Source organism: Etheostoma cragini, chromosome 16, assembly GCF_013103735.1.
Source record: "Etheostoma cragini isolate CJK2018 chromosome 16, CSU_Ecrag_1.0, whole genome shotgun sequence".
In the NCBI taxonomy this organism is placed as follows: domain Eukaryota; kingdom Metazoa; phylum Chordata; class Actinopteri; order Perciformes; family Percidae; genus Etheostoma; species Etheostoma cragini.
The window spans coordinates 8,341,257-8,356,657 of record NC_048422.1 but is presented as its reverse complement, the minus strand read 5'-3'; the positions used below and the strand labels follow the sequence as shown (position 1 = coordinate 8,356,657).

The 15,401-nt window shown below is 40.1% G+C and overlaps 1 protein-coding gene and 1 long non-coding RNA gene across 2 annotated transcripts in view; both read right to left on the bottom strand.

The window, feature by feature from the left end:
- LOC117959906 overlaps positions 1–15,401 on the bottom strand; it is a 55,752-nt gene that overhangs the window by 39,348 nt on the left and 1,003 nt on the right. The window contains exon 2 of the mRNA XM_034897304.1: positions 5,766–5,795. Coding sequence (XP_034753195.1) covers positions 5,766–5,795 — 30 coding nt within the window. The remainder of the gene's footprint in view (positions 1–5,765; positions 5,796–15,401) is intronic.
- Positions 6,918–9,085, bottom strand: LOC117959910. Its single transcript, XR_004660029.1, has 3 exons — positions 9,075–9,085; positions 8,100–8,105; positions 6,918–7,035 (listed from the first exon to the last, which is right to left on the bottom strand). It is a non-coding gene; the product is annotated as an uncharacterized LOC117959910 (long non-coding RNA).

The following is a 15,401-nucleotide window of genomic DNA, read 5'->3' as shown; positions in this document are numbered from 1 at the left end:
ACACACACACACACACACACACACACACACACACACACACACACACACACACACACACACACACACACACATTACAGTGACTTAGTGGAGGCGCAGCAGTTGGCGTGTGGTAAAGAGGACACATCAGTTGAGGTTGAATTGTGGGATGATGCGGGCTCCTTGTCCTGTTCATGTCCTGCTCACTTCCTGTTAACCACCCACTCACCCCTGAGCCCTCAGTCAAGCGTCCTCTTCCATTATTGATTGATGATGACTTTTCAATACAGTCACGGAAAAGCAGGCAGTCGGAAAGCTGACATTTCAAATTCAGACTACTCATCAATACTGCATGCAAGTCAAGACGTAGACGTATCGGAGGACTTTTCTACCATTGCTGTTCATGAGAACTTCATCCATTTCAGTGCACAGAGTTCTCAAATGGACATAATGTGAACACAGGATGTTTCTTGAGTAAAAATGGGCCTTTGCCGGGGTCACAAGCGTGAGTAAAGGCAAAGAGTCTCTGTGTTACCTTATCTGACAGAAAACTTTACATGGGCCTCTTATTACTGACAATATTATAAACAAAAATGTCTATTACGCTTGCACAAATGAAACCCTGATTAACAAAACTGCTTCATAGAATATTATTAATATTTAAATATGCCTGTTAAAATCAGTGGGAGCATCTGACATGGCCAGACTCTGGAAGATAAAACTGAGATTAGCGCTCACATTCAAGTTTTTGATCTGCTTGTTCAACAGTTGTTTGGTAAATTGCTGTTGAACACATTCGGAGAGGATTTCAAGTGTTGTTGTTTTCTCTTAATTGTTATCATTTTTGCACTGCTGACTTTCCTTTGGGGCTTTCTAAAACCTCACTGGGGTCACCAAAAATCCCTCTATGCAAAAAAACCTCTGGAACAGTATCATTTGGATGTGTACTCTACACACTTAGAGCATTGTTGAAACAAAAGCTGATTTTGTGAAATAAAATCTAAATTCTGACAGACAACATTTGTACAGACTGAACACACGCACACAAATCCAGCCCGTATCAATACCCAGTACCCTGTGGAACTCCAGCAGCTAGCCACAGGCTCATCCAAGGGAGGGACTCCAAGGAGTCCAAAGTAAGGCCTAACAGCTATCATCCAAAGGTGTGGTGAAAGCACATCGCAAACACACATCCCAGACAAGCCTTGTGTCAACTTTGAATGCTCTTCCAATAAATCACACGTCTCTCAGGGTTATAATAAGCAGCAAAGAATAATAAATAACCATGTGATGTTAAGAAATTTATTCCTTGACCCTAAAGACAAACAAAGTGCCAGTCTCTAACCAAGGCTGCTCCTTGTTCCAGAGAATCAGTGCAGATCCACGGAGCAGAATATGCCTGGTCTCTGGAGACAAACCCCTTCCAGCCAACAGGTTGGGGGAGGGGGTGGGGGTTAGTGACAGCTACTTAGGTCAGAGGGACGAACTTGCTCGGTTTTGTTTGTTATTTACTTGGAGCGTCATGCAGGAACTTTTAAGGAAGAGAGACAAAATGTATCGGGTCTTTATTGCAAAATCTACGAGAAAAATGCCTACACTGTTTAAGTTTTAAATGTGCCTCATTACATGAGACAAAAATGCGTTATTGCTTTCATTTTATAATAACATAATCAAATTTAGTTACTATTTCAACGTCATCATCAAACATTTACCAAATGCCAAATTTCGTCAATCACAATGTCCGTCCCTCAGTGTTCTCTACATCGCACAGAGGTAAGATTGGTAAGCTGCTTTCACACTGCAGTGGCAGAGCAAAATCTGTGCGTGTTGAAAGGCAAACGGTTTATACCCCTACTGCCTAGTACACACTGCTTTTGCTCTGCCCCCTTCCCTGACTTAAATGACTGGAGGAGGCAGGTTAGCACGCTGTGGTGTGAGAGCCTCCTTAACCTGGTGTTGCCCCACGGGTTTGGCACAATCCTAGATCATCAATCACTCAATTTCCGCTTTCTTGTTTTTAATTTAAACTCTGTCGCATCGAGCAACATTAACCGGAACCTCTGAGCACTTGAATTATATTTGGATTGTGCAACAAGGCAGGCTTGCTCGGTTATTTCGGGGAATGATTGTCAAGATTTACAAAGAATATGTAAACAACATTTACCGACATTGGGACCAATTGGCAGGGATCTGCTGTAGACGAAATACACTGGTAAGAGAAAATTAAGTTTAACCATGTATCCAGCTAATTTATATATCTCATGTTACTGTATTGTGTGAGCAGTTTCTTCACTCAATAATGCATCTGGCGTTTTGCGGGGTGCAAATGTTCCCCCTAAACAAATTTCTTCCCGAGACCACTTTGAAGACCACCGCTTGCTGCGTCTGGAGCTTAGCACCGCCCAAAACGGTTGTTGTTGGTTTAAAGAGATGCAATCAACCCAGGAGGTTTTTCCCTTATCAAGGACGGGATGATCCTGTTGCCAGACCTTCCTCCGCAGCGCTGAGGAGATCGGCCTGGCAGTACCAGACTAGGGAAAGTAGGATACTCGCTATGGTAAAGTACCAACCCCAAATTCCAATAAAGTTGGGACGTTGTGTAAAACGTAAATGAAACCAGAATACAATGATTTTCAAATCCTTTTCAACCTTCTCTGTATTCAATTGACAGATAGAAAGATATTTCATGGTCAAACTGATAAAACTTTATTATTATTCACAAGTTTTGAATGTGATGCCTGGAACAAGTTCCAAAAAAGCTTGGAAAGGGCCAACAAAAGACTGCCCAAAAAACACCTGTTTAGAACATGGAACACGGGGGGGGGGTTCACCACTTTATGAACAACTGATTTCTCAATTGTATTGATCCCTCAGGCCGCACCGCATTAAAAACATTAATAAATTAAATAATCATGTAAAAGGAAATGACAACTTGGGCTCAGGACTACTTTGGGAAACCATTGTCATAGCTTCTCGTTAAATCTAGAAGTGCAAGCTAAAACTTTACCAAGCAAAGTGAAAGCAATTTATCAACCTGACCCAGAAACACCCGCCGGCTTCTCTAGGCCTGAGTTCAACAGAGTTGGACTGATGCAAAGTGGAAATGTGTGCTGCGTTCTGACAAGATCCCAGTTCAAATTGTTTTTTGGAAATCACGGACGTGAGATCCTCCAGACCAAAGAAGAAAAGGACCATCCGGATTGTTATCAGCACAAACTTCAAAAGCCAGCATCTGTGATGGTATGGGGGTGTGTTACTGCCCGTGGCATGGGTAACTTGAACATCTGTGAAGGCACCATTAATGCTGAAGGGTACATACAAGTTTTGGAACAACATAAGCTGCCATCCAAGCAATGTCTTTTTACAGGGACGTCCTTACTTTATTCAGCAAGACAATGCTTAGCCACATTCTGAGCATGTCACAACATCGTGGCTTCATAGTAAAAGAGTGCAGGTACTAGACTGGCGTGCCTGCAGTCCAGACCTGTCTCCCATTTAAAATGTATGGCCCATGTGAAGCACAAAATATGAAAAAGAGACCCCTGACTGTTGAGCAACTGAAGGCGTGGATCAAGCAATAATAGTGCAACATGCCGCTGTCCCAGCTATTTTGGAACATGATTCAGCCATCAAATTCAAAATGAGTGAATATTTGCAAAAAATGACTAAGGTATATCCGTTTAAACATTAAATATGTTGTTGTTGTTGTTGTATATTAAATTGAATATTGGTTAAATAGGATTTACAAATCATTGCATCCTGTTTTCATTCACGTTTTTCATAACATCCAAACTTTTTAAAATTTAATAAACTAATTGATGTTCAATGCAATAAACTGTTATATCGAACAAAAATCTCTCACATCACATATCCGTCTTAGGATTCTATAACTATTTCATTTTAAATATTAATTTGGACCATATAAGCTCAAAAATTATAGCATGGAACAATCATTTTGTCACCATACAGTACGTCAAGATACAATAATATTATCCACTTCCAAATGTGATTGTAGATTCTGCTGACAACACCAGTCCATTATCATGTATGCTTCTCATTCACACAATGCTTATTTCACTCCACAGCATGTGCAAAACATATACAAATGTGCACAAATGAGTACAGTATGCACGTGACCTTTTGCTGTTCTAAATCTCTTAACGGATTGTATTTGACAAATCCTTCTTTGTCCTGTAGCAAAGAAGAAGAAAAAACTGACTTATGTTTACATTTCGCAAGGGAGACGACAGGCTTAACTGAATTTCCCTGATGTTTGCTCTGGGACAGGTGTCACATGTGGTGTGGCCCAGGAGAGAGAGGGAGGGAAGAGACAGACAGAGAAGTCCAGCACAGGCTGGCAATCTAAAACCAATACCTCAAAGTAGAATAGTGCTGCTTTTGACACAAAGTGGACACCTCACTAAATCCCTCCGTTTTCACAAAAGGTGAAGGGGCTGAAAAAAAAAAAGACACACTGAACAAATGTAGAGACCTGGGTAATTAACTTCAGCAATTATTCTCAGCTAAAACGGGGTCAGTCAGGGAGGCAGATCTAAAGCTGCCATGACTTTCTGTCTTTGCTGTTGCCAGAAACGTCATAGGGCTTAAAGGAAGGTGTAAGGCTGAACACTATAAGGATTAGCTTAGGTGGAGAGTTTGGAGATCTGGACTTAGCAGCCAATGATCTAAGCTCACCTGTGCACAGCCTGCCGTAGAAGGACACTGGATTGCGTAATGCAAGGTCCAGGCTAGCTTTCAGTGACTAACCAGAATTTGACTGATTACCTGACTGAGCAGCTGAGTGTATGTGGCGTACTTCCAAAAACAATAAAGCTAATTCGAATTTAGTGAGGTCTGCTGGTTGGTTAGAGGTCTCGCTCTAAACATTGTAAATGGCCACATTGTTGGGAGTTTGCTGGACACACTTCCCTACAGCTCGACGCTGGGTGTAGATCACGTCACTGAACTTGCCTTAAAATAACATAACTACTCCCACAGGAGCCACAGAATATGCTCCGATCTTAAAATTTAATGAGGACTCAGACTGTGTTCATGTCAAGACAACAGGGGTGTACAATTCAGGAAATGTCATGATCTGATTCCGATTTTTAGGCTCGAGCGTCAATTCAATATTGATTCAAAAACGATTGTTGATTAAAAAAAAAACGATTCACAGTATGTGCATGTAGTTACTTTCCCTATGTATGTATGTATGTCTTCATATCCATATTATTCATACGGATTTGTTTATTTTTTTAAACATCCTGTTATGATGTACAGTGCTAGTGCTCCTCATGAGTATAGGAACCCCTGCTTAAGTTGACTAAAAAGAGGAACAAAAAAAACAATCTCTTGGAAATTGATTAAATGCCTTAAGTAAAAAATGAGACAAAAAATCCAAGCTTAAAGGACACCAATTTTCTTTGTGAATGAATGAAATGTTTTTCCTTAAAATACAGTGGGCATAAGTATTCTCACCCCTTTGTTAAATTCCTATTCCTATTATTAAAGGCCAGTTATTTCATGGATCCAGGATACTATTCATCCTGATAAAGTTCGCTTGGCCTTTGGACTTAAAATAGCCCCCCCCCCCCCCATCACATACCCTTCACCATACCTAGAGATTGGCATGGTTGGATTTATTTTAGCTTAACAGCCGGTTTGATTTGCATTGAGTGATGATCTTATGGAAAGTTCCCCATGCCAATTTGTTTTTTGCACACCCCCACACAACAAATACAGTTAATAGTTCATAAAAAGTAAAAGGTTTTGAATACAGTAGTACTGACCTGGAAGTCCATGGAGCTTGGCTTTTTTCACTGCAACACAAAACAGAAAAAAATGATTAGGCTCATTGTACAACAGATTAAAATGACATCTTATTTGGAATCCACTGTTGTAACAAAAACAAAAGAACAACATCAAAAAAACAATGATGTTGAGCACAATGTGAAACAAGTATGGAAAAACAAGTCAGAAATGATAACATATCTGGGCATGAGCAATGAAAAGTAAACAGTCTCATGTTATTGAAACCTGACAAATTCATTTATATGCATACAAGCCGGGAGTCGATGACTCGTGACACCTGAATCACACACACACGTCAGCCGCCTCACGATGTTGTCGTCCGCAAAAGCAGGAACACTTAATGCGCAAAACAGATGAGCTATTTGTTACGGTGGGCAGCGTGAAAATGCTATTAAAAAACAAAAACATTGAATGTTTTCATTGAATTCATGCATCGCCTTCCCTGATTGGGTGGCTTTTTTATCACTCATGATACTATCATGTAAATCGGTTCATTTCCATTCCCCTATTACATTTATATTTACCTTGACTCTACCATAGTAACTGCCATTGGAGAACTATTGTTTACTCGTACTCCTGGTACACAAGCTGTTCTTTTATAAATACAACCCTTTTGTGTGCAGTACTGCTACCATTATTATCATTATTATTATCATTACTGTTCAGCATTAAAACTCCTTAATTATGTAAATAATGTATTGTATCATTCCTTTCAACTATGTAAATACCATATATAACCACACTCATATTTCTTTATTTATATTTCTACTTGATATGTATAGTATTTGTGCAACTGCAACACAGAATTTCCCTTCAGGGATCAATAAAGTATTTCGGATTCGGAAAACCCTCCAACACCGGATGAATAATCCCAACCTCTGCTAGCGTTCAGAAGTAAAATAAATAACAATATCAATCTTTGTTCTTATATCAAATCATATTTATCAGGTTTTTTTTATGAGTCAAGCTTTGGAAAGTTCAAAAAATTACAAAGAGACATGTGACAGTTTGCGCATAATACAAAAAAACTTTTAAGAACAATAGCCTAATCTGTAGGATTGGGCATCGGGAACCTGTTCCAACTTCCATTGGAGTTTTTTTTTGGGGGGGGGGAATTGTTTGGAAACCTGAGTTTTGAATCAGATCACATTCGTTTCAAATTTAACACGCGAAAGTTGTGGTTTCCGTAGCGGCCACCGTACTTCCAGGCGCTCGTTGTGTTCCAGCCACGGAGCTCAGTAAGAGGCGCTCTAGTTTACCTTGGAAAGGGCCTGTAAAACTGTAAATCACCACCGAATCAAAATCTAATTGTACTCTTCTCTGCATAGAGGATTATTTGGTGCCCCCCCCCCCCCCAAAAGAGGTGTTAGCCAGCACCGAAGGAAAATCACTGGCGCCAAAATCATAGAAATTGCGATCAGTGAACAAACAGAGCATCAACTTGAATAGGAGCGCTGATCTCAGTTTTGACGTTTAGAGTCCAGTGATGGTCAAATGAAGCTTGGCAAACCACTGTCGCTATTTTATCAGCTCACTAGATGGCGATCTCTGTTCAACAAAGGGTTGAAAACACACTGAATTGCCATTCCTTAAACCTTTTTCTTTGAAAATAGGGCGCCATCTAGTGAGCTCAGAAAAGGAAGACTGTGGTTCGCGATGCTTCATTTGACCATTGCTACCAGAGTCTGGCTGTGTTGGACTCTCCTGATGATTTTAATGTAATATTTAATTATTAGTAGTTTTTAAATAAGTTTTGTTGATTGGGGTTTTGTTTACTCAAGCTTTATATACATATAATTTCTGTTCATCAAATTGTCCGAAACAATGGCTAGATTTCTTTGGATTAAGGTGACACTGACTCTTTGCCTTTAATATACGTGAACCGAGCTTGCTTGTCTTGCGTAGAATCCGTATTGGAATTTAAATTGTTAAAATCTAAAAAAGGCCCAACCTTACTAATTGGTATTGGAATATTTGTCATCAAAATCTACTGTAATATTTGAGTTTTTAGATTATGTGGAAAAATAATGTACTAAAGAGTAACAGGCACATTTTATTAGAGTTGGCAAAAGCATTTCATTTGATTGGTAACTATCAACTTTAATACAATCAAGAAGAATACGGCCAGACAGCTGTTTCACTACACACAACAGCTAGTAAACACACACACAAAACACAAAGGCAAAAGTGGGCCGGGACAGATGGGTTTTAAGGTAAAAAAACTGGCGCCCTGTGGCTCAGCTGGTAAAGCAGGCACCCGTAGAGGTTTACGCATCACAACAGTAGGACCGGGTTCGGCTCTGACCTGCGACCCGTTGCTGCATGTCATTCTCCCCTCTCTCTCTCCGCCCACTTTCATGTCTTCAGCTGTCCTGTCAAAATAAAGGCCTAAAGATGTCCAGAAAATAATCTAATAGTAACAAAAACTGTCAACAGCAAAACAAAAATCTAACAAAATCTTTAATGGGGCAAAAATGCAAGCTATTTCGGTTTATTTTTAGACCATCTTTAGCCCCTTGACGCATCTATACAATAACTTTTATGGGATTGTGAAGCGCTTTGGAGGGGATTAATTGTGATTACTGTTGGAGGTTTATGTGTTCAGGCATAGAAACTACTAAAGCTCTGGAGCTCGACATGGCAGATGGCAGGACGGGATGACGGAGGCACAAATGAAGCTTTCTTATTGTCATGCAAAAAATAACTATGCAGAAGGGAGAAGAATGCAATTTTCTCTCCTGTCTGAAACATCCCTCCTGCTTAAGAATTGAACAAGTCATCCCCCCGATTTTACAATTTTAGCCCAAATTAGGACAATTAAAAGAATTAAGGATCACAACTCAGTCTTTTGACAGTGTTGTCATTAAGGATAACGGTGGGAAAAAAAGGAACTTTGTTATCACAAAGTTGGGAAGAAAAACAAAGTTCTTCCGAAGCGTTTCCTGTCTTGTACATACCACACTGTGAAGCGGAAAGGGAGCAGGGCAAATGTGGAGAGAAACCAGCAGTGTGATTTTTCCAGGTTTTTTGGGGCTTTCCACTAATTCATTTCAGCCATGTGTCCAACTCCTTGTCACTGGGGCGAATGAGCTGGCACAGCGGCCTCATGTCCCAAATGGCATGATGTTATTTAGGGCTGTGGTACACAGAGCAGAGGGCAATAAACCAGGGCCATTATGGTGGAAACTGATGCTTATCATTTTCTGTGCTGGGTCCCTCCATGGCTTCAGAGGCCATTTAGCTCACTATTTGGTAAGGCTAGTTGTACATTTTTGTTGTTATTTAACCTTTATTTAACCAGGTAGGCCGATTGAAAACACATTCTCCTTTGCAACAACGACCTGGCCAAGACAACGCATAAACGTGCGAGACAACATAGAGTTACATATTAAATATGCACAATATGAACACACAAGATACAGTATTGAGAGTCTACCAAAAACACATGTCAAACATAGAGTCTGTAAACAATCTGTGCAATGTTATGTCCAAGTGGTATGGCAGAAATGGTATAGTAAAAATAGTAAAAATACTAAGTGTAGTACAGAGTCTATATACAGTTTGTGCAAATGTAATAGTGTAAAATATTTAACATGGAATATTGTAAAATATTAAAATATTTGTTCTTGTATTTCATCCTATTATTATTTCATGTATTCATGTATATTGCATGTATGTATGTTGTATCCTATTATTTCATTTACTGTATATTGTTTTCTAGTATTTAAATAATATTCTGTGCTACGTGACTGATATTTTGCTGACTTTTTGGTTGTTTTATTTTATTTCATGTTTCCCAAAGTGTCAACAACATTTCCTTTTTTCCAGTGGTAGAATGTACTAAGTATTTTAGTATTTTAAGGTACTTGTACTTTACTTGAGTCTTATCTTTCCATGCTACTTTATACTTGTACTCCACTACATCGGAGAGGAAAATAGTGTACTTTTTCCCGCACTATATATTGTAGACAGTATCTGGCAGCTTTAGTTACTTTACAAATTAACATTTTTTGCACACAAAACATGAAAATGTACAACTGAAACTATTACCTAACTGAAGGACAGAAAATGAATTGCAACTATTTTATTAATATAATATTAATTAACGTTTGTCATTTCTAAATTTCAACATGTCATGGATCCAGCTTCACAAATATAATTTAAAGATTTTTACGATTGATTAAATAGATTTTAATCTTTCTGCATTGGGAAATTTAAATAGTTTGAGAAGGTTTTTTCCTGATTACACTTTACTTTCACTTAAGTAACATTTTGAATGCAGGAAGTTTCACTTAATTTAAAGTGCCCATATTATGAAGAAATCTCTTTTTCTTGTATTTATTATTTTTATAGTTTATAGTTATTTTTTGCTTTTACACGCATACAAACTTGGAGAAAAAAAACACACGGTACCCATGTGCTGCAATATGTGCAATAAGGATAAAGCGTCTCATTTACTTTGATAAAAGTGTGAAAATTGCTAGGGTAAACTTATACATTTTCTTTTTTTGTACTAACTTTGCACCCCAAAATCAACTACATACAACATACAACTAGGCTATAAGCTATTAGCATTCAAAGGACAGGCTTTTTGGGCTGAAAAACATGCTTAATATGATTGGGCATTTTAATATGACACACATATTAATGAATAAATAAGCAAAAAAAATCATGCTTAGGCAATACACATTGAGGGCCCTATTTTAATTAACTAAGCGCACTGCATTTAGCGTTTAGGGCGTGTACAAATCCACTTTCGCTAGTAAACGGAGGAAAAACGCCCCCCAACGTCTCCTTCTTAGGGTTAGGTGCCTTGAAGGCAGCGGTCGCAGCTTTGCCTAGAAGGAGACGCTGGGGGCTTAAAACACCATTGAGCATTAGCCCAGGCGCATTTTACAATTTTGTTGTTAAAATAAATGAAATGCTGCGCTATTGACTTTAGACCATGTTTTTCTTAGTCAATGGCATGGACATTTTGCGCTGCCTCAAGATAACAATACGCCAAGAATGCACCTGAACACACCTCCCTGTAAGACCAGCACGCCCATGCACGCACAGATGTACATTGGTGCATTTGCTATTTAAACGATGCGGGCGCAGGACGGGACATTGACAACTGCGTCGGCCTTAAACTAGCAATGACACTTGCGTTGGGCTTTGCACTGCGCCGGGTGCATGACAGGGCCCGGATAGTTTAACAGTCGGGAAAATCTATTAACGTGCTTCATCAGGACCGAATGTGCAGTCAGATCAAATTGCATAGACAACAAGAAAACAACCCCGCGGCTGTCCCCCGATTTGATTTCAGATATTCCTAAATCCCAATTGGAACTTGGAAATACTACTTGGCATCACATTTTTCAAACTGGCAAAATAAAGAAATACATTTTTTTTTTGTGAATTACCCAAACAGTTCTTGACATTCTAAAAATCCAGAGTCCATGTAAGACTGGTTTATTTGAAGGAAAAATAAAAGCATAGATGGAAGGTCAGGCAGAAAGCAGGAAGTGACGCCAGGATCTACTACTGCACTGTTGCAGACAGTGGTGTGCTTCCACTTGGCTGCTGGATCTGATCAGGTGCTTAAGAGGGAGGGGGGGAGAGGGAGTCAGAGAGAGAAACAGATGGCCAAGGGATTACTCCCACAATCCCTCAGCGCTCTCTCTGCCTCATTCTCTCTAATTCCACTACTCTGCTGCTCGCTACACTCAACCCCTCTGCTGCACTTCAGCTGTTTTTAGCCTCCGATTCTCATCCTTTATCAACTTATGTGCTTGTAATATCTCCTCACCTACATAGCCAGCTGCAAAGTCAAATAAGCAGGCTCGGAGCAAACAGCGTTGATGCAGTGGCTGCATCTGAGGCTTGAACCCTTGAAGACTGGAGTGTGTGCCATGCCAAAGACGTGCTGCATCACTGTTGTCATTTGTTGTCAAAAAGTAGTAAAAACTCATTTGTATAGTATGTCAACAATAGTATCGGCATACAAAAGATGATGATGCACGAAACAAGCTCAACATCTGGTGTAGACTCTGTTCAGCCAACAATAAAAAACCCAGACCAACGTAGGAAGCATGGAGCCAGTTTACCATCGCTTAACAAGACTAGAAAGAGCGGACTTAAGACTTTGCTTAGCATAAAAGTCATGTACAGTAATTTAGACGAATTGATTTACTGCTTAAACGTCCGACATTCTAACACTTTCCAGCACAGTTTGGTCAAGTGCAACTTCCTCATCTTCCAATAACAACCTTCAGGACGTTGTCCAGTCTAAGCACTAGGACTGCACCACATGAAGAAAATATGCGACTAAACGTTGAATATTGCAAAAAACGATATTACTTGTGAAACAGATATTAAAGTGTTAAGTTTCGCTGCTTTCAGGATTCTTCTAAAATACTGTGAACTGCTTGTTGAGTTTGAAACAAATGAAAGGAAATGTTTTCCAACATTGGTTTGTTGAAGAAATTGAACATTGAATTGAATGAGTGCCTTTTGCGATGTGTCGCAAATGCGTTGCAGATGCGTTTACTGCACCAGTGGATATATGGAAAACGATAACAGAATTACATATTGTGCAGCACATCACCACCCGTTGTTGGCTGCCCTCCATCAAGGCACTGCAGGACACTCTGGGTGATGGACAACACAGGAATCAACTCCATCCACTTCCCTCAAAACCTTGCAGGGGACCATACAGGTCCTTAAGCGGGCATTCACACAATTTTCTAAAGGGCGGTGTGGCTAGGGGGAGTGTCAATGAAATGCCCCTTTTGTGTGACATCCTGTTGTGTTCTTAACCCCCATGAAAAAGCACAAATAGACTTTAAATTCCATCAGATTATTTACAGATTGACGTTTCCGACCGCACTTGAAGGCAGCTTTATGTTGCGGGCGAGAGAGAGAGAGAAAGAGAAAGAGAGAGAGAGAGAAAAGATACGAGAGAGACAGCAATAGCAAATGCTTTGTTGCTGCAAGAAACATTCAGCTATTACCCAAACTCCCGGGCAGGTCAGTACATTCTTGTCTCTCATAGTGTTTCCTTGTCATGCAAACGGAAAGAGCTGCAGGCAGCCTGAACGCAGCCTAACAGTGCTAATCCACTTTGGCGACACAACTGATGCTCCACGCCCCTGACCGGCAGCTGATTGGGTCTGGCTGCCGGAGAATTTCAAACCACTGTCATGGTGGCCCGGACTGAACACAAGGTCATAATTTACAAAAATACTCCCCTGAAACATGTTCTACAAAATGTCTTAAGCGAGAAATAGGCCATACAGCTCATATCTGTCTTTATTTCAGATCGACAAAGTTTGAAAGATTTTGGTCTACTTCTACAGGATAGTCGAGTCACGTTCAAGGGATTTGAATGGGATGCTTAGCGGGTGCGTTAAAGTTGCTTAATGTCACCCATAGGTGTAGAGTGGAGCGCAGCGCGACAGAAGCATCGCACGGCCAGATGGATCTGCACTGTAACGCTAAGAAGCTGCCATCCCATAGCTGTGTGTGATCTCTTTCCCTTTCGACTCCTCTGTTTTCAACCTGTTCCAGCTAACACACCGTAGAGTCAGAAGATCACAGGTGATCTGTCTCTGAAGTAATCATGCATCTGAGTCTGTACAACTCAGGGCTCTGTAAGGACTCACGTTTTAACGATCACAAAACCAGAGTATTCAAGAAAAAATATTTTATACATTACACTTTGCAAGTCAATTCCTTTTTATTTTTTCTCCTTCTCAATTCCAACATCATAACATCTTTCCACAAGTCAATTTAGTACAGGATTTAAACATTGACCAAAATAATCATGGTTACGATTTGTTTCCCCATAAACCGGGCGGCCACTCCAACGGTGCAGCATGACGGGGTCCATGCGTTCAGCCAGCCCTGCTCTGATCCACAACAGGAGTCCAACCCCACATGTCCATTTGTAAGGACCACCACTTATCTGTTGTGTAAAGACATTGCCATGGAGATGAAGCATCTCGACTCCCAATAAATAAGCAACATTGTCAAGCTGCGCTCATCAGGAGATGAGTCACAACATCAGCTAATCACCCAACCCCTGCCCGAGCACCCCTTTCTCTGTTATCTAGGGTCTGGATGACTCCTACCTGCTTCCGTTTCCCATAACAGCGATCCATAAATGGACAGTGCGCCAGCTCTATTGTGAAGGGCCCACATTAAGTACAGTGACTCTTGATTGCCGGGGCCATTGGGTTCAACTTTCTACAGCAAGTGGAACCAAGCTGACACGCCTCACAGTGACCTTTAACCTGCAAGGAGTCTCTCTCTTTCCCAGCTTGGTGTACTGATGCTTGAATCCCTTCTGAGGCTCATTGTTTTCAGGTTGTTGTTTTTTTTTTTTTTTTTAGTTTTTTTTTCTCAAAAGGAGTAGATGTCATTTAAACGCATTCCCTATATAATATAATATATAATAATAATATTTTTGGGATGAGATAGTGATGACAGGATGATCTGAGATCGCCCATCCTTAATGGAATATCTGCAGAGATCTTTGTGCCACATATGAAGAGGCCGGTGTGAGGTCAGTCTTTCAATTACTTAATATAAATACTGGTGGTTTCGGCAGCATTTTATAGTGGAGACATCACACCTAGCCTGAAAGAATAAATAAATAAATAAAAAAGGGTTCCTGCGTTTGGTCATCTCCAGATTTGGTCATCTGGAGAAAATCAAATATCACAATATTTGATATGGATACAGCAACGATAGTGTAGTGTCGCCTATTGGTTCTTTCACAAAATATTTACACAATGAGATTTTTGATAAATAATCAACAGTAATGTGTATTTAATAACTAAGTGGGTAAATAATAGAACAGCTAGAACAGTCTGCTAAGTTCAGAGAAGGTGACGTCCCCTTCCTGTGATGCAGCCTTTAAAACCAGGAAAAGACACCACTTATGTCATATTACAATATTATGAAATCCAAAATCTAAGAAGATAGCTAGTCTCATATCACGATATTGATATAATAGCGATATTTTGCTCAGCTCTACAATCTGTCTGATTTTGCTCAGCAGGTAATCGGTTGATAGATCCCATTGCGCGTTTGATTAGCAGCAAATATTCAGAGCAGCAGGTTGCAATTAGTAACAATCAAGTTCTGGTGTGAGGAAAGAAAACTCGTTGCTAGCTAGTCACACGCTACTACTTGAACAGGGAGGAGGACTCCTGCTCTGCATGGCTGTCTATCTAGACATGGCTGTTGTGACAACCATTGACCAACATTGACACGAAGAACATTTGCACAGAAACTTAAGATCATAACAGACAATGTTTGCTTGATTGTGTAAACACGCATGGGGAGTTTTCTTAAGGATGTCCGAACAGAAGTCCATCGGACTGTATTTTTGATCAAAATGTCAAATTCAAAAGATAGGGGAAAGACAAAGAAATGGTTTATGCTCTCTTTTCAAAATGACAAAAAAAAAACGCATTATGGCCAGCTTAACTGTTTGGAGAAAAAAAAATTAGATTGTGTGTAGTTTGGCAGGGTGAATCTGTCATCATTACAGATGTGCATACAGTACATGTGGCTGCAGCTCTGTTTAAGCTTGTTGCTTGTTGCATGATTCACCCCCCCCCCCC